Source organism: Hyaloscypha bicolor, assembly GCF_002865645.1.
Source record: "Hyaloscypha bicolor E unplaced genomic scaffold K444scaffold_61, whole genome shotgun sequence".
Taxonomy (NCBI): domain Eukaryota; kingdom Fungi; phylum Ascomycota; class Leotiomycetes; order Helotiales; family Hyaloscyphaceae; genus Hyaloscypha; species Hyaloscypha bicolor.
The window spans coordinates 63,255-80,324 of record NW_020194563.1 but is presented as its reverse complement, the minus strand read 5'-3'; the positions used below and the strand labels follow the sequence as shown (position 1 = coordinate 80,324).

Sequence of the window (17,070 nt, the reverse complement as noted above, 5' to 3'; positions counted from 1 at the left end):
CCACCAATCCCCATCAGCAATGATTCTGTTCATGGAAATGGAGTGCAATTCGAGACCGGTATTATGCTTGGCTGGGCTGAAACCGTCTTTCCCACGAGTTGGTAAAGCAGTGTCAGCGTCAGCAAGGATGGCGCTCCGCATATATAATAGAGCGTTCTGCTTATGGAATGGTGTTGCTCTCCCCAGGTGCCTGGTCTTGTGTCGGTAGAGAGTCACAGTTTGGCCCCCGAGAGAGCACAGACGAACACACAGCCACGAGATGCAGGTGAGGGCTACAATGCGGTTGTCGGTGTCCACCGTCCTGCTACTGGGAGCCTTGTTGGACTTGTTCGACCATGCGCAGGCGCGTATCTGTCCTAGCCGCAACTGTAGTGATGTAAGTGTTACAGATACTATAGCCCTCTCGGCGAACAGCTCACGGTGATAGGACGCGTGTGCCCGGGCAGTAACAGCAATGGATGGAGGGCTCTCGCTGGCGGTCAAGCAGGCCGACCACTCTTCCTTTTTCCTCTTTACCATCATACCAGCAGCTACGACAGATGTGCTTACTGTGACAGCAGCAGCCAAGTCCGTATTCCTCACGCAATTTGTCGGCTTGAATCTCACTACACTCCTGCCCACCCTCACCGTCACCAGTACTCTCCTTGCCACACAGAAAACTATCTTGGAGGCGGTTATCGTCACTAAGTTGTTCCAGGACACGCTGCCGAACACATTGCCGGCTATAACTGTCACAGACATCCTCTTCAACACACAAACGACCACGCTGCCCATAGCCACAATCACTAATCTCCTCTTCTTGACCCTCACCACGCAGTTGCTGGCGGTGACTCTCGACAAGGTCCTTTTACTGACTAGTCTCGTCATGTTGCCGCAACTTACGGCGACTGACGCTATCAGTTAGATCGAGAGCATCTAGCTGTTTGCAGTCATGCTGACCAACATCGTGGGGGTTACTAGTCTACTCACGGTAACGCTTCCCCCCATCATCGAGACTCTGGAACAGATCAATACGATACAGCTGGCGCTGTCTGAGGTTACGAATCTTATCAATGAGATTGATAGTATTACCTTGCTAGTGCTGACCCAGACCAGCCTCGTCGAGCAGATACTGACCCAGATATTGCCACCGGTCACCATCACCAACATCGTTGGCGAGCACCACGACAGTCTCCGCATCGACGGTGACCTCGACATCCACCGTCTCGGCGTCGACTCTCACTATCCCTCTGACGCTGACGACGACGGGCGGGCTGACGGTGGCGGCGCCGATCGTCACGGAGCTGCTCACCTTGACCATGCTGTAGACGCTGGAGCCTCAGACCCTGGTGTACAGCCTGTTTCCGACCATGAACGACATGGTGCAGCCGAGCAGCATACTTGTGTAGCTTACCTCGCTCGACCTGGAGACGCTTGTACCGCCTGCGCTCACCGAGACGCAGTTCCTGACGGCGGTGGAGACGCTCCTGCCGGAGACGCTCACTAACCTGCTTACGGTGGTCGACCTGCAGACCGTCTCGCTGCCCGACATGACGCAGACGGCTGTTGTTACGCAGCTGACGATGCTCGCGGCCAGCGTCATCGACAAAGTGAGCACGCTGACCATGCTCCCCGACATCCGGAGGAAATTTTTTCTAATTTAGGCTAGGGCCCAGCTATTTTGGGTAGGCGGCAGCCTAAGATTAGAATACTTTAGGCAGTTTCTAGAGCTTTATAGGTAAAGTTACTATACTAATATCTAGTAATGATTTTTAGTATTTATATATTATAAAAGTTAGAATAAATTAAATAGAAAGATTTTATTCCTAGCTATTTATATAGATAAAAAGATAAGCTAACCTACTAGTATCTTTCTTACCTTATTTAACCTATAGTCTATTTTATAGTCTATATATTTTATAGTCTATATATTTTATAGTCTATATATTTTATAGTCTATATATTTTATAGTCTATATATTTTATAGTCTATATATTTTATAGTCTATATATTTTATAGTCTATATATTTTATAGTCTATATATTTTATAGTCTATTAAAGTTGTAACGGCGCTGGCTGGGGGCCAAAGGGGGGTGGCTGTCACATGACTGGTTTCACCTAGCTAGCCGGCGTTTCAGTGGTTTTAGCTAGTATTTCCCTCCTTTATCCCCTTTCCTTCTCTCTCTCTCTCCTTCTTCTCTTTAGCTTAGTATTTTCAATACATGGGATTTTCCTGGATCTTTGAGCCTTTGTACCATTGCCTCGATCCCGCCGTCACAAAAGTGGCGGAAGCCACTATAGAGCTAATAAGCCCCACAACACCCCACTTAACTGCTTGATCAGTGAGTTGACTGCAGGAAAGCGGTTAAAACTCGCTTTATATTGGTAGATGACGAAGGAACTTGCTATTATAACAAAAGAAAGCACACTAAATTAACTGAAGTTGTTTCTGATTCAAAACGCTAGCAAATCCCATAAGACTGGGATGATGAAGAACATCATCGATTGTCACTTGAGCGTGCGAAATTGAAATGGCGTCCCCATTCACCTCCGCCTCGGGGGTGGTCTTAATCCTGCGTTGTATCAAGGCAATTAAATGGGCGGCATCGAGAAAGTCGCCTCCTAGCCGGTAGAGCGGCAGGTAACGCATGTCTGGAGTAGGCTCATCGGGCGGTAACGTTCCCACGCTTGTTGTGCGTTTTGAAGTAAAGACGGAGAACCAGATTGTATCGAGAACACTGAGACTAGAATCGTCGAGTTTGTCGGTGGACATGGCGTTGCTTGATCTGCCTTGGGTTGGACTCTGCTCTTTAGAACTCCTAACCGGTCGCAACATGGCGAAATTCAAGGAAGATCTTGGCATCACCTCTGTTCCAAGAAGGGCGATTTGGTCAGATTTAGAAGGCCCAGCATTCAAAAGAATGTGAACGGTGTCGGCAAGATCTTCCAGCAGCGCCTGAGCCGTGTCCAGGTGGAATGCCCTTGTCGAGTAACCCAGACTCATCTCAACAGTGCCATCGTTCTCCTGGGAGACGACGGCGAGATCGTACCAAGTCGTGAGTGGTTTCATTTCAGTGGTGATGGTGCTCACTTGGAAACCGATTTGTCCGCTGGCTGACTTGGCCGCTGGCTTGGCTGGTCGGTGATTGACGACGGAGGTAAAGCGATTAGCCGGGGACCAGTCCGTACACTCCCGGATCATTGAACGGAAACTGACACCTTCATGGGGAATGCGATTCCGCTGCTGATCTCGCACTTGGTTCAACAGTTGAAGGATCGAGTGCTGGCCGGAGCTATCAGCAAACCTGATGCGCATAGGGACGTTGGTTGCACAGCAGCCGACAACGGTACTGCTTATAGACGGGTTGACCACGTTTCTCCCGGAAATGGTATCTCCAAACACCACATCGCTCTTCCCCGTGTACTGGGCTAGGACGTGTGCCCATGCACAGCTGATGAGGGTGGAGGTGGTAATGCCCTCTCCCTTTGATTTCGGCACTGATATCACCTTGTCCTTGGTAAAGGCCATGCGCAAGGGGCTCTGGTGGTGGTCGGACTCTGTCGCTGGAATGAGCTCGGGCATGGCGGACCCATCAAGCAAGCTCCGCCAGTAGCTGTAGCTTGTGTCACTTGTCTGCCGATTCAGATCTGCGACGTAGTGGGCGAAGGAGCCTAATAAGGGCGGCTCATAAGCGTCCCGTTGATGGTACAATTTGCGGAGGGTGTCCAGGATGATTGGAAGAGACATGGCGTCGTATATAGCATGTGACATGCGCAATAGTATGCGGGTCTTTTTGCTCTCATCTTGTTGAAGAATAGCCATGTTCACCATGGGTGTGCCGAGTCGAAGAGGTTGACGGCACATGTGCCCTTCATATAAGCTCTCGGTGGCATCTTCCAGCGAGCCAGCAGCCTTGACCACGAGCACATTGTGCTGATAGGACTTCAATATGATCTGGAGAAGCCTTCCGTTGCGAAGATCAAACGCGAAAGCAGTGCGGAAAGCTTCGATATGCTGCGCCAGTAGCATGCAGCTTTGCTGTAGTCGAACCAGATCGAGGCCGCGATCCGTATCAAGGACAAAGGTGTTTACTTCTGTCTGGGCCGCGGTCAATGCTCCTGCCACGCTGAAGGCAACGGCGTCAGTGGCAGGGAAGACATCCTGGATCGATTCCTTTCCGGTCCCAGTGATGGGGCAGACGACCTCGTCAAGGAAGGCGTCGATATTGTTGTTGTCCACACCGTCGAGTAGCTGGAAAGGACGGTAAGGGGGCGGTGAAGCCGCTTCAAGTGCCGATCTAGTCAGACTTTTGGCGACAACTGCCATTTTGAACAAGACTGGATTCTCAAAAATGTCCAGCACACGGAGATCAAGAGTCTCCGTCCTTGCAGTAGCAACGACTTTCATGGCGCTAATAGAGTCACCACCGATGTCGAAAAAGTTATCATGTCGGTCGATTGTCTCTGCCTCGACCCCAAGCACGGCTGCCCATAGCTTACGCACGACGGCCTCCCTGTCGGTGTCGACCTTTCCAGTTTTCGAGGCGCTTCGAGACTTTGCATCCGCGATCTGGTTGCCCTCACTCATCATAAACTGGCGGACGGCTTTGCGGTCGGTCTTCCCGGAGGCGTTCTTCGGTATCTTGTCTATTTGCAGATACACTCTCGGAACCATGTATGCCGGCAGTCTCTCAGCCAGAGATTCCTTGAGCCATGTCGAATGGCCTGCCACGTCGTCGTCGTTGTTGTCGTCGTCGAGGAACTCAAGGGCGGCAACGAGTGCGCGTTGATTGTCACTGAGGTGCAGATACTCTACCACGGCCATTCGGACCTTGGGCATGAGTTTCACAATGCACGACTCAATCTCGCCCAGGTCAACCCGCTGGCCGCGGATCTTGATCTGCGAATCGCTTCTCCCCAGAATCGTGATGTTGCCATCGGCGTTGTATCGCACCAGGTCGCCACTGCGATACATCCGACGTCCCGATTTCCTGGGGCCAACGTCTGCAGTGAAGCCGGGATCCGTGATAAACGCCGCCGAGGTCTTGACGGGGTCGTTGCGATACCCACGCGCGACTTGTGGGCCCTCGATAAGAAGCTCTCCCACTACGCCAATGGGCACAAGTCGGTTGTAGTTATGAGTGTCCACGATCCAGTTTTGGGTGCCGCGGATGGGTCTGCCAATGACGGATGAACCGCTCTCGTCTGTCACTCCAGGGTTCATGGTGGTTGTGATGGAGCACTCGGTCGGGCCGTAGCTGTTGGCCAGGGTGACATTCGAACCCAGAAGCCACTTTTCAATCAAGGCTGGGGTGATGGCTTCACCACCCAGTACCAGCATCTTCATCTGCGGGACCTCGGCCGGGGGGATCAGCGCCGTCGTACTGGCTGTGAGGAGTGCAAAGTTGCCGTTCAGTCGCTGCAGGGACCCGACCAAATCGTTCATCCGATCGTCCTCCGAAGGCAAGCATACGACTCCCCCAAATGTCCAGGCCATGAGAATGTCGCTAATAGAGACATCAAAGGTGAAGGCAGCGAATTGGAATATGCGGTAAGTCGGGTCCATGTTCAAGTCGGTGCCCTTGCTCAGGACGGCGTTATATATGCCTCTATGCTCCAGGGTCACACCCTTGGGAACTCCTGTGCTGCCAGATGTGTACATAATCCAAGCCGTGTCTTCGGCTCGGACTGATTCCGAGGGAACAGCAGGATCGCGGCCATCGTATGACTTGGCCAAGTCAGCGAGTGCTGCTTCATTGACAGTTACGCTCCTGCAACCCAGCGACTGGAACCTGTCTGCCTTGGACTCGTCACAGAGTACCATGGCTGGAGACGAGTCCTGCAGAATGACACTGATTCTCTCCGGCGGCAGTTGAACTCCAAGCGGCACCACTGCGCCGCCGGCATATAGAATGGCCAGTATAGCCACCATGGCCCATCGGGACTTGTCCATGAAGAGCCCGACTGCTACTTCGGGGCCCACGCCCCCTTCTGCGATGAGCAGCTGGGCAAGGCTTCTGGCCGCTCCATCAAGCTGCTGATAGGTAAGCTCCCCATCCCAGCTGCAGACGGCTTGAGAGTCAGGGTTGGTTCGAACGGTCTTGATGACCAGGCCATGAACACAGCCAAGGGAGGGCCATTGGCCGGTGAGGTTCCAACCGGCAATCCTATCTAGATCGTATGAGTTGGCCAGAGGAAGATCTCCCACCGTCTGCTCCTCGGAAGCGGCATTTCCAGCAAGCTGGGCGACGTTGTGCTCGAATTGTCGCAGGACCGCTTGGACCTGGTCGTCGGGGATGACGGCGCTGTCGAACCGAGCCGCCACCTCAGCCTCCCCCTTGCGCTCATCCAACTTGCACAAGACTGAGAGCGGGTAGTCATCGAGCGCCTCCATCGTCAGGTGTACCTGCTCAAAGCCAGGCATTTCAAGCGACGGATCGTCCAGGTCCGTATCCGCCGCGGCGTGTACGAGGAACAAGTGTCTGGGGTCAGCCGGGTTGAAAGCGGGAACGAGCCTTTTGATTCTCTGGAGTCCAACGTGCTCAAACGGTATCATCTCCACGCCTTCGCGGTGAACACTGTCCAGGAAGTCCCGGACCCTTTGCAGGCCGTGTACTTTAATCCGGACGGGGGCGGTGGTAAACGTTGGGGCCGCGAGCTCCGTGATTTCTGCCACAGGCGCCGAGCGGCCTGAAAGATTGACGGCAAACACGACATCTTCGACGCCGGCATATTGGGCTACTGTCAAAGCCCATGCTGCCCTGAGGAGACTGGGGAAGGGCGTTTGCAGCCCCGCGACTCCGTCTATACGGACTATTTGCTTCAGGAGCGAGGTAGGCTTGGGCTCATAGAAGCCAACAGAAGGAAGCGAGGGGAAATCGGTATAGGAACCAGCACCTGCCAACGTCTGGGTCCAGAATTGCGATGCGGCGTCCAAGTCGGTGTCAAGGACGTGGCGAATGAATCTCGGGTACGGGATAGCCTTCGGCATCTCACGTCCATAATAGGCCGGTAAGAGGTAGCGGTTCAGTATCTTCCCGATACTCCATTTGTCAAACATGCTGTGGTGGGTGGTCAAGACAAAGCACTTGGCCCCTGAGCTCTGCTCCTCGACAATTGCACAGCGGAGAAGAGGCTCGCCCGGTTTGAAGCCCGCGACCTTGTCCGCGGCAAGGTAGCTGTCCAGATCGCCACCAATGTGCCATACTAGGGGCCCGTCGACCACTGTCTGTAGAAAGCCACTGTTGCGGTCCAGCACGATTCGAGTGCGAAGGATGGGCAGTGTTCTGGCTACCGCCTCCCATGCAGCCTGGAACCTGGCAATGTCAACGTCCTCCCCCCTGGCTCGGAATACTTGGCGATATGTGTAGGCCGTCGGCTGTCTTGCCGTGATGGCGAACAGCGCTTCTTGCATAGGGGTGCAAGGATATACATCTGTAATCTGGTCCGAGGCCACCCGGCATTGAGCAGCAAAGTCTACCAGTCGAGATTCAAAGCCGCCGGGACTACTTGGATTCTCCGGCATCAACTCGAAGGGAGCAGGGTCCTCCTCTGCTACTTTGACGAGGCCGGCCTCCTGCTCGGTTTCCAGGATTCGAGTATATTCCTCCAAGATGGGGTGCGTAAATATGGACGCAACGGTCAATTGAAGACCGACCTGTCGAGCCGATGCGACAAGTTTCATGGCCGCCAAGGAATCACCACCGAGTCGCGTAAAGTGGTCTTGGGAACCGATAGAGTCGGCATCGATGGAGAGGACCTCAGCCCATAGCTGCTGAAGTTGCTTGCCCATCTTGGTTTGAGGGCCTTTCTTGATACCTTCACTAGCAAGATAGCGTTGCAGCAAGGACGAGCCTGACTCGAGATTCGTCAACAGCTGACGCACAGCCTTTTTATTTGTCTTGCCAGATGGTGTCAAGGGGATCTTCTTCCAGGGCATAAATGCGGTCGGCACCATGTAGCTTGGGAGCTTGTCTACCAACCCGTCCCTGAGGCCACATAGGGCCTTTTGGATCTTGCTGGAAGGGGCAAGAATGGTGACCCCATCAATCTCCTCGGTTTGGTCAACGTCCAACAGGTCACAGCCTTCGGTGAAGTCGATCACAGCTACAAGATCATTCGCCTTCTTCCCAGCTTGGAGATCGACCAGATCGACAACAATCGTCTGCACCCCGGCGAGAAGCTTGCCGATCCAGTACTCAATCCGGCCCAGGTCAACTCTGTGCCCACGGAACTTGACTTCGCTGCCCATGCGGCCGATGTAAGTGTAGGATCCGTTGGGATTCTGCTGAACAAGATCGCCGGTCCGATACATTCGCCTTCCGGCGTCATCTAGACCAAGTTGCTTGATGAATCCGGGCTCAACCACGAAGTATTGCGCCGTCAGCTCTGGATTGTTCACATAGCCCCGGGCCTGCCAGGAGTTCTCAATGAGAAGCTCACCGGGGATGCCAATGGGACACAAGCGGTTGTGGTCGGTGGTGCTAGTGACCCAAAAGTTACAGTTCTCCAGCGGGTATCCAATAACGGGCGCATCTTCGATTCTTTGCATCGGCTTGCCGCAGGACGAGTAGACGGAGCACTCGGACGGACCATAGATGTTAACCACCTCGGCGTGATCAATCCAGCGCTCGACAACACTTGGCTTGATCAGCTCGCCGGCGACTTGCAGCTGAGTTATGGACGGCACATCGGCCGGATTGATCATGGATGCCACGGTTGGGGTCAGCACCATCTGGTTAACATTCATGTCCCTGATGGCCTGTGAAAGCGAGTTGACTCGTTGGTCTTCCGAGGGAATGCAGACACATCCTTTGAAGATGAGAGTCGTCATGATTTCTTGCAGAGTGACATCAAACTCATGAGATGCGAATTGGAGGGTGCGGGACTCCTTGGACCAACGTGTCGCTCTTCCGTGTGCCGGCAGACTAGTGGCAAGACCGCCATGGACCAGGAGGCATCCCTTTGGCAACCCTGTGCTTCCGGATGTGTACACAATCCATGCGGGATGATCAGGGGTAAGAGCCGGGCATATAGGCCCACCCACGATGGGGTCCGGGAGGCTGGCTAACAAAGTGTCACTCACCTCAACAATACAAGGCCCCGAGCCGGCGAACCTATCCGTGTGTCCTGCGTTGGTCAGCATGACAGCTGCTTGACAATCCTCCACGAGAGCCTTGGCTTGCTCCAATGGGGACTGCGAGCGCAGCATGACAACGACCCCCCCGGATTCTAGGATACCCAGGATGGACACGACAGTCCACCTAGACTTATCCATGCAAACCGCCACCCTGGATTCGGGACCCACTCCAAGGCTAGAAAGATGCTGTGCAAGCCTCCTGGCGTTGGCCCAGAGTTCTTTGTATGTAAAGTCGCCGTCCCAGGCACAGACCGCTGGCGAGTCTGGCTGTTCTTCGACTACATCCCTTATCAGGTGGTGCAGGCAGGTCAAGTCCCGCACCGGTATCCCAGCATTCTGTTTCTTGATTTGGGCTAGATCGGTAGAGGTGATTTCCTCCAGGCTGCACAGCTGCCTCTCGTGGTTCGCCTCGTCGAGGAACTGCGAAACCCAGTGCTCAAACTGGCGAAGAAGCACAGCCACCTGAGCCTCGCTTACAACGTGACTGTCGAAACGAGCCTCGAGCTTGATCGAGGCCCCTCGCTGGCTGGGGAGTTGGCACTGAATGGTGAGAGCAAATGTGTCAAACGCGTTCACGGCGGTATCCACCAGCTCCAAGCCGGGAACCTCGGTGGCTCCCTCTCCATTCCTAGCATATGGTGGTTCAATAACAAGAGCATGGTTGATATCCGTCGCAGGCTGGAGATCGGGACCAAGGCGTCTGATCTCTTCCAATCCCGTATGCTCAAAGGGTATCATTTCTACTGCCTGGGACTGTATAGTTCCGAGATAGCTAGAAACCTTTGCTTCCTGATCGACATGCACTCGAACCGGCACAGTAGTAATGGTGGGTGCGATAAGCTCCGTGATCTCCGCGACGGGGGCATTCCGGCCAGAAAGAGTCGCTCCGAAGACCACATCGTTTGTGCCTAGGTATTGACCTAGACTCATGGCCCAACCAGCCCTCAGGACGTCAGCAAGTGAGAACCCAGACCTCGAATGATTGAACACCGAAGTGTTTATCTCGGAGCGAAGCAAGGCGGCAGGCTTCGGCTGGTAGAAAGAAGACGGCATAGGAGGGAAGGCTGACGGGATATCTCCTCCAAGCTGGTCGCGCCAGTAGGAGGCAGTCTCGATTCCATCAACCTCTTTCATGCGTTGCTGGTACGCAATAAACCTCGTGAAGGGGACCGCAGGAGGCACCTCGTCATGGAGATAAAGAGCCGCCAGTCGCTTATAGATTAACTGGGAGCTCCAGCCATCGTAGACCGAGTGATGCGCTGTCCACACAAAATAACGGACACCATTCGACTTCTCGTGCACCAAAGCAAAACGCATGAGCGGCTGACCAATGGCCATGGCGCGTGCTTGGTCATCTGCAACATACTCCTCCAAGTCATCATGGGTCTGCCATGTGGGAGCCTTCTTCGATAGCACCTGCAAAGATCCTGAGCGCTGCCCTAGTAACATGTGAGTTCGCATGACGGGGGCCTGTTGGACCATGACGTCCCACATTGTTCGGAAGCGCAAGAAATCGATAGAATCCGAGAGAGCGTAGGTTTGGCGCACGAGATACGCCGTCGGGCGTAGCTGCGTGGCAGCCAACATGCTCTGCTGTAATGAGGTACAGGGATAGATATCCTCAATGTCTTCGGTACTCAGGCCGCACTGGATGGCAATGTCTGCAAGTTCCGCCTCTCTATCGCTCGAGGATGGCTGCCAGAGAGAGAAAGGGGGAGGGTCACTTCGCTCCTCCTCCCCCTGAGCAGAGTCAACCTTGCCAGCTGCGTTGCGTTCATCGAGAATTCGTGCAAGGTCTTCAAGTCTAGGGAAGCCCAAAACATCCTTGACCGTCATGTGAATGTGTTCTAGTCTAGCCATTTCCACCAGTTTGATAGCTAGGAGAGAGTCTCCCCCTCGATAAAGGAAATGGTCGCTTGCTCTGATGGACGAGCTGCTCACGCCGAGGACAGCCGCCCACAGAGCTTTGAGCTTCTGCCCAGTCTTCGTCAGCAGCGGCTGGTCATTGTCGCTTGAGTCCTCAGAAACATATTCCTGTAGGGCGGCGGTGTCCAACTCACCAACCAACCGGCTAACCATTTTGCGGTCCGTCTTGGCAGACGAAGTCAGGGGTATACGTCTGAAGGGAATGTAGAAAGTGGGAATCATGTAGGAGGGAAGCTTCGCTTGCAATGTATTCCGCAGCAGGTTGAGTCCTTCGCGAAGCTCATCGGACGCTGGGAGAATCTCTCTATCACCCAAGGGATCAAAGGCGGTGTGTTTGGAAAATTCAACGGCAGCAAACAAGATGGCACCTCCTGAGGACAATGTGTCTTTCTTATCTGCGGGTAGAAGGCCAACGACGGCCCGGATTACACCATCGAGGGACTTTATAATCCAGTGCTCGACCTCGGATACATCAAGTCGTTGGCCGCGAATCTTGATTTGCGTGTCTCTTCGACCGAGATAGCTCATAGAGGAATCGCTGTTCTGCCGTACAATATCTCCTGTTCGGTAGAAGCGTCTCCCGGGCTCAATCCCTAGTAGAGATGCAAATGCTGGATCGTGGACGTAAGCAGTAGCTGTCTTGGCTTCGTCGTTGAGATATCCTCGGGCCAGCAGTGGGCCCTCGATCAATAGCTCGCCCGGAGCTCCTGGAGGACATAGCCGCCCTGGGTTCTGCGGATCGGTGACCCAAAAGTTCACGTTCATGGGGAATCCAATATTCGCCAGGTCTTCCACGCTCTGGAGCGGCTTGCTGACACTGGCAAATATAGAGCTCTCGGTTGGACCGTAGGCATTGAAGATATCTGCCTTTCCGAGCCAGGCCTCTAATACGCTCGCTCTGACTTCTTCTCCAAACAAAATCAGTTTTCGAACCATTGGGGCGTCCGCGGGTCTGATGGTTGATGCCATGCTTGGGGTGAGGGAAAGAACGTTTGCCTGTAGACGAAGTACTGAACCTGCCAGGTCGTTGACACGATTCGTCTCATCAGGTATACAGACACAGCCTCCATAGATGAGCGTGGTGAATAACTCGAATAGGGACACGTCGAACGTGTGCGCCGCAAACTGGAGTACCCTGTCCTCTTGAGACAGGTTCAGTGCGATACCATGGGCACGCATGCTAGTTGCCAGGGCTCGATGCTCTACCAATACACCCTTTGGTGTTCCAGTGGAGCCAGACGTGTAAAAGATCCATGCGGTGTTTTCCGGCTCGGGTCGCGTCTCTTGTGTGGTTGTGGTTGTTGTTGTTGTTGTTGATGATGGACTTGGTGACTCGTCCGCCATAATGTCGATTATATTCAGAAGCTGGGTGCCCAGTCCAGAAAGTCGGCTGACTTGTTTCCCATCGCCAATCACGGCCACGGGGGACGAGTCGGCAAGAATGGCCTGGACACGAGCAATGGGTTCTCCCACCCCGATGGGAACAACAGCACCGCCAGCCCGTAAGATGGCGAGCATGGCGACCGGCACGAGCTTGGATTTGTCCATACAGACTCCCACTGGGACTTCTGGCCCAACACCAATATTCACTAAATACTGAGCGAAATGGGAGGTGCGGTCATCTAACTCCTCGTATGTCAAGCTGCCATCCCAAGCGTCGATGGCGACAGCCGATAGTTGCTCCTGGATGCGCTCGTTGACCAGCTTATGGACGCATCGGTTCAGACCCTCGGGAACACGAGAGTTTCTCTCTAGGATCTGCTGCTTCTGATCTTCGCTGATCAGCTCGAGTCTGGACACAGTGGTGCTAATGTCTCGGAAGATAGAGTGAAGTGCCTCCTGGAAGTTTTGAAGGAGACGTTGGGCATAGTCTCTATCCATCCGAGAGGCCCAGTAATCCAGCGCGAACCCCAAATCTGCTTGGCCCGCCGAAACGACAAGAGAAACATCATACTGCCGATAGTATCAGATTGCTGTGGCTTGGGGATTCTCTGAGGGATCCGTACTTACATTTGTAGGGCTGGAGCCTTGGATAAGTTTATAACTCAAGCCTGGAAGACGTCCATCATCCTGAACAAGTCTCCGGCGGAATGACATGACGGTATTGCTCCAACGACGAGGAGAAGTGGTGTTAGAAAACTCTGCCTCGTGGGATAGACTGTCTGCGTACTCAGAGTTGACAGCCCTGATAGCATCCAACACGTCTGTCTCCCCTTCCAAGTTCATGGAGCAAAGGAGTGTGGTGATCAGCGGCCCAACAGCCGTCATGATGCCCTTCAAGGGCTTGTTTCTCAGGGAGGAGATGTATGAGAAGCACACGTCGTCGACACCGAGTTGACTGCGCAGCACGACGCCCCAGGCAAGTTGGCAGACACTGGCCAAGTTGATCTTATGCCGTCGACAGAGCCGGTCCATAGATGCTACGTTGACGGGCATGGTGGAATGCATGGTGTCGAAGTCGTGAAAATCAGCCTCCTCTCGTGTGACTGGAAGGAGTGTTGCCTGCGTCTTGGAGAGATACTTCTGCCAGTAATCCGACACATGGGTCTCTCTGGATTGATGCTCGCTGAGCGCGTATTCAGCGTAGGAGAATGCCTTCTCGCCGGTGCCTCCAGGTCCGACAGCAGAGACACACAGGTTGTCGAGAAGAATTTCGGCAGAGTGGCCATCGGTGATGGCGTGGGAGATAGTTAGCACGATGAGACACCGTCCAGGGCCTTCCTGGGTGATGGTCAGATGGTGCGGCACCTCGAACGGTTGAAATTCAGCCTTTACCGGCTCGAGAACCCCTGAAATTATGTCGATTCGCGGGGTCACTTTCTTGAGCACGACTTGGTCAAAGTGCCCCAGGCGACTTTCGCTCTCGACAAACACAGTCCTGAGGGACGAGTGCTTCTCGACGACTCTGCTCCATGACGTAGCCCATTTTGCAGCGTCAATGGATGCGAAAGCGCCTGACGTTGAGGCTCTGGCAGTAAAGCTACACATGTATGCCCCACTATCCAGGGAATTGCCCATGAGCATATTATCCTGTATGGGCGTGCACGGGTAGATGTTGTAAATGTCTGCAAGAGGATCTTGAGTAATCTGAAGCAACTTTTGCTCAAATAAGCGGTCCAGAGACGGGTAGTCTAGTGATACATGTGGGAAATCGGAGAGCGTGGGCAAAGGTCGACGGCTGGGCAATATTGCGACAATGTCTTGTAGATGGCTGACGAACTTCTCGGAATTGCGCTTGAGATCTGTTTCTCCTCCGAACTCGGTACCGCAAACGACCAAGAAGCTCAATTTTGTATCCATCCAAAAAGGGGTCATGCAGAGCCCGCCTATTGATCGAGCGACGACCTCGGCAGCATGGCGCCCGGGCACTTCGTCAGTCGACTGCATTACGTTGTTGGATGAGGCGCCCTTCCGCCCCCTGAGCCGAGTTGTGTCAAAGATGAGATTGTTGTGATGAGAGACATTGTGGACAGAGCTCAAGAATGAACGCTGTCTCGAATCTTTCGCGCTGCGGCACGCATCGACTATGTCTCCAGTGCAGTGATAGGGTATCTCAGCAAGCTCATCAAAGCATCCTATCACACTGTCCCACGCGTCATCCTCCTCATGGGGCCGACCATCCCTGATCTCGACATGTCTCGCTGGGCCGGGTAATTGGTCTCCGAAAGAGGAGGCCAAGGACGCGAATATCACATCGTGAATCTCTGTACGCAATGTTCGGTGGCATGTCTCGCTATGAAGTGCTTCCGTCAACTTCAAGCTCAAACTGAAGACCCAAGATGGGACGACTCCGGCTTGCGGGAAGGGGTCTTTCGGCGGCGACTCTGAATTCACCGACGGTCCAATCGCGACAGCAGATTCGATTTCCTTCTCCGTTCCCTGATTCACTCGCTCAACCCAGTCGGAGAAGGTGTGAGACTCAGTACTCAAGTCATGAGATCGGGCTGGATAGGCCTGGATATCTTGAAGAAGGATATGCCATGAGTAAGCGTCAAAAGCGGCAGTGTGTGCCACCAAACCGAGTTTCCTGATCCGGGATCTTTCTCCAAAGAAGAGAACGCTGAGAACAAGTGGGCTTGACGTTGAAACCTCCTCTTGCAGCTTTCTCACCTGAGCGATGGCCTTCTCATCGGATTCATATGGCACCAAGGTTCCCGAGGGGGAAGGTGTGATGCCTGACAAGACATAGGAATCCTTTTGATCGGGCTCCAGGGAAGCTCCGAGAATTGGATGTCTCTCCACCAGCCTCTCCAACATTTGAGTAGCATCAGTGAGGGACATTGGAGCCTCAACATCCAATGTGAAGCCCTGTGACGACGACCCGAAGATACGGTACAGGCTCTGGAGCTGTGTGTGGGGAACAGAAACAGATCTGTGGTCCGTCGCAGTACCCGATCGCAGCAACTCTGGGTTAGTTTCGACCAGCTGCCGTGCTAGATCACGCATAGACATGGTCGAGACATAGGCCATGTCGACGAGGAGACCGAGTTCCCTACATTGCCCGGCGAAGAAGACTCCTGACAGCATATCGCCGCCTTGCTCGACGAGAGATTTCTCTGCGTTAATCTCAGATTCGTCCCTTTTCAGGACATGAGATGCCGCCCTGCACAGCAAGGTTTCGATGCCATTGTGACCGCCCATTTTGTGCTTTGACAGCTTGAAAGCGGCTGCAACGCTAGTAGAGTCACTCACTATGGCAACAACCAAAATGTGCACAGAATAAAAGGCGTAGGACAGCTCAGAAGCAGCTTTCAAAGAAAACAAAGATGGTTTATTGGTTGTATTGAGCCTTGGGAATGTTCTTGAATTCAGTTGAGCGTATACGACCGTCTTGTTCATCCGGTGACAATACAAAGCGGGCGGCCTGTTCCCGCCGAGCACTTGCACACTTACTACGGTATTAGGGCGTAAGTTTTTCGGCTACGTAGAAGGCGTGTATCGAGCACTAACAAGGGACTGTGGCCAGGGTGTCGCCAGGGTATTAACAGGGCATTTTGTGCTGCGAAAAAAGATACTTCTGTTTCCCGTGTGGTCCGTGTCAGCCATGTGAGTAACTTGACAAGGTTATAAACTTTTGCCTGATACCGTACTGTGTACTGTGTAGTATCTAGGGATGGCACTTTACATTACAGCGGGAATCAGATGTGTAATTTACGTAATTACAGGCCCTAAGCACTTTACAAGTGTAATTACAGTCATGTGACGTACTAGCCTAATATGGAACGCACTAACCTAATTTAGAGGCGGTGTATACCGGCAGTAAGGTAGAATCTTCGCAGCTGAGAAACTCTCCATTATCAACACTCCACCACCAGGGAATTGATCGCCATTCCACGAGCTAATATGCCTTCCAATAGTCAACAATACACTCGAAAGAAAACAGAGGTATACGAAGCCTTCGACAAAATTTTTAGTATGCGAAGACTGGTCGATATTTAAAGCTATTCCAGAGGTTTCTGGCATAATTCAGGGCACACTTCAGAGGAGATCCAGGGGGGATATTGGCGATTTTCAGGGCCTTTAGGGCCTCCCTAATCAGTATTACGACCTGGAGTTTCAGGCCTTTGGGGACTACTATTGGGACCACGTGCCTTAAATTATACCTTCTTTATGATGAATTATACTTAAAGTTATGCTATATTACACGAGCTGAAGAGCCTTTCGTAATGTAAAGTCGAAGAGCCTTACGTAAATTACGTAAAGTGTAAAGTCAGCCATCCCTAGTAGTATCCGTACATTGTTCGTCTGCTTTTCTAGTACAGGAGATGGCGTGTCCGCCAAGAACGTGCACTTATAACAGGGCCCAGGGGTGGGGAGGGGGGGGGGGGCGGTGAAACGTACGGTACACATCTTCCATGCGCATCGGAAACCTCAGACATGATTCCAGAATTATCACGTGGCCTTAGTTTACATGAAGCAGGCGCAGCAGACGCGCCGCCGCCACCGCCGGCCCTCAACTGCTTACAAATAAGAGTACACCTGTCTACTTCGTATGGTAGAAGGATCACCTTGCATGGAGAAGGATT

The 17,070-nt window shown here is 53.2% G+C and overlaps 2 protein-coding genes across 2 annotated transcripts; one reads left to right on the top strand and one right to left on the bottom strand.

The window, feature by feature from the left end:
• Positions 1-259: 259 nt before the first annotated feature.
• On the top strand, positions 260-1,543 carry K444DRAFT_663316 (uncharacterized protein; the record flags this gene model as incomplete). The annotated part of the gene is made up of 3 exons (XM_024886817.1): positions 260-376; positions 428-899; positions 930-1,543. 3 exons carry the CDS (start codon positions 260-262, stop codon positions 1,484-1,486), a joined length of 1,146 nt encoding a protein of 381 aa, XP_024736970.1. The 3' UTR covers positions 1,487-1,543.
• A 496-nt stretch (positions 1,544-2,039) lies between these two features.
• K444DRAFT_561175 (BcNRPS9, nonribosomal peptide synthetase) lies at positions 2,040-15,850 on the bottom strand. The gene is made up of 2 exons (XM_024876926.1): positions 13,055-15,850; positions 2,040-12,997 (listed from the first exon to the last, which is right to left on the bottom strand). Exons 1-2 carry the CDS (start codon positions 15,683-15,685, stop codon positions 2,408-2,410), a joined length of 13,221 nt encoding a protein of 4,406 aa, XP_024736969.1. The 5' UTR covers positions 15,686-15,850; the 3' UTR covers positions 2,040-2,407.
• Positions 15,851-17,070: the final 1,220 nt, after the last annotated feature.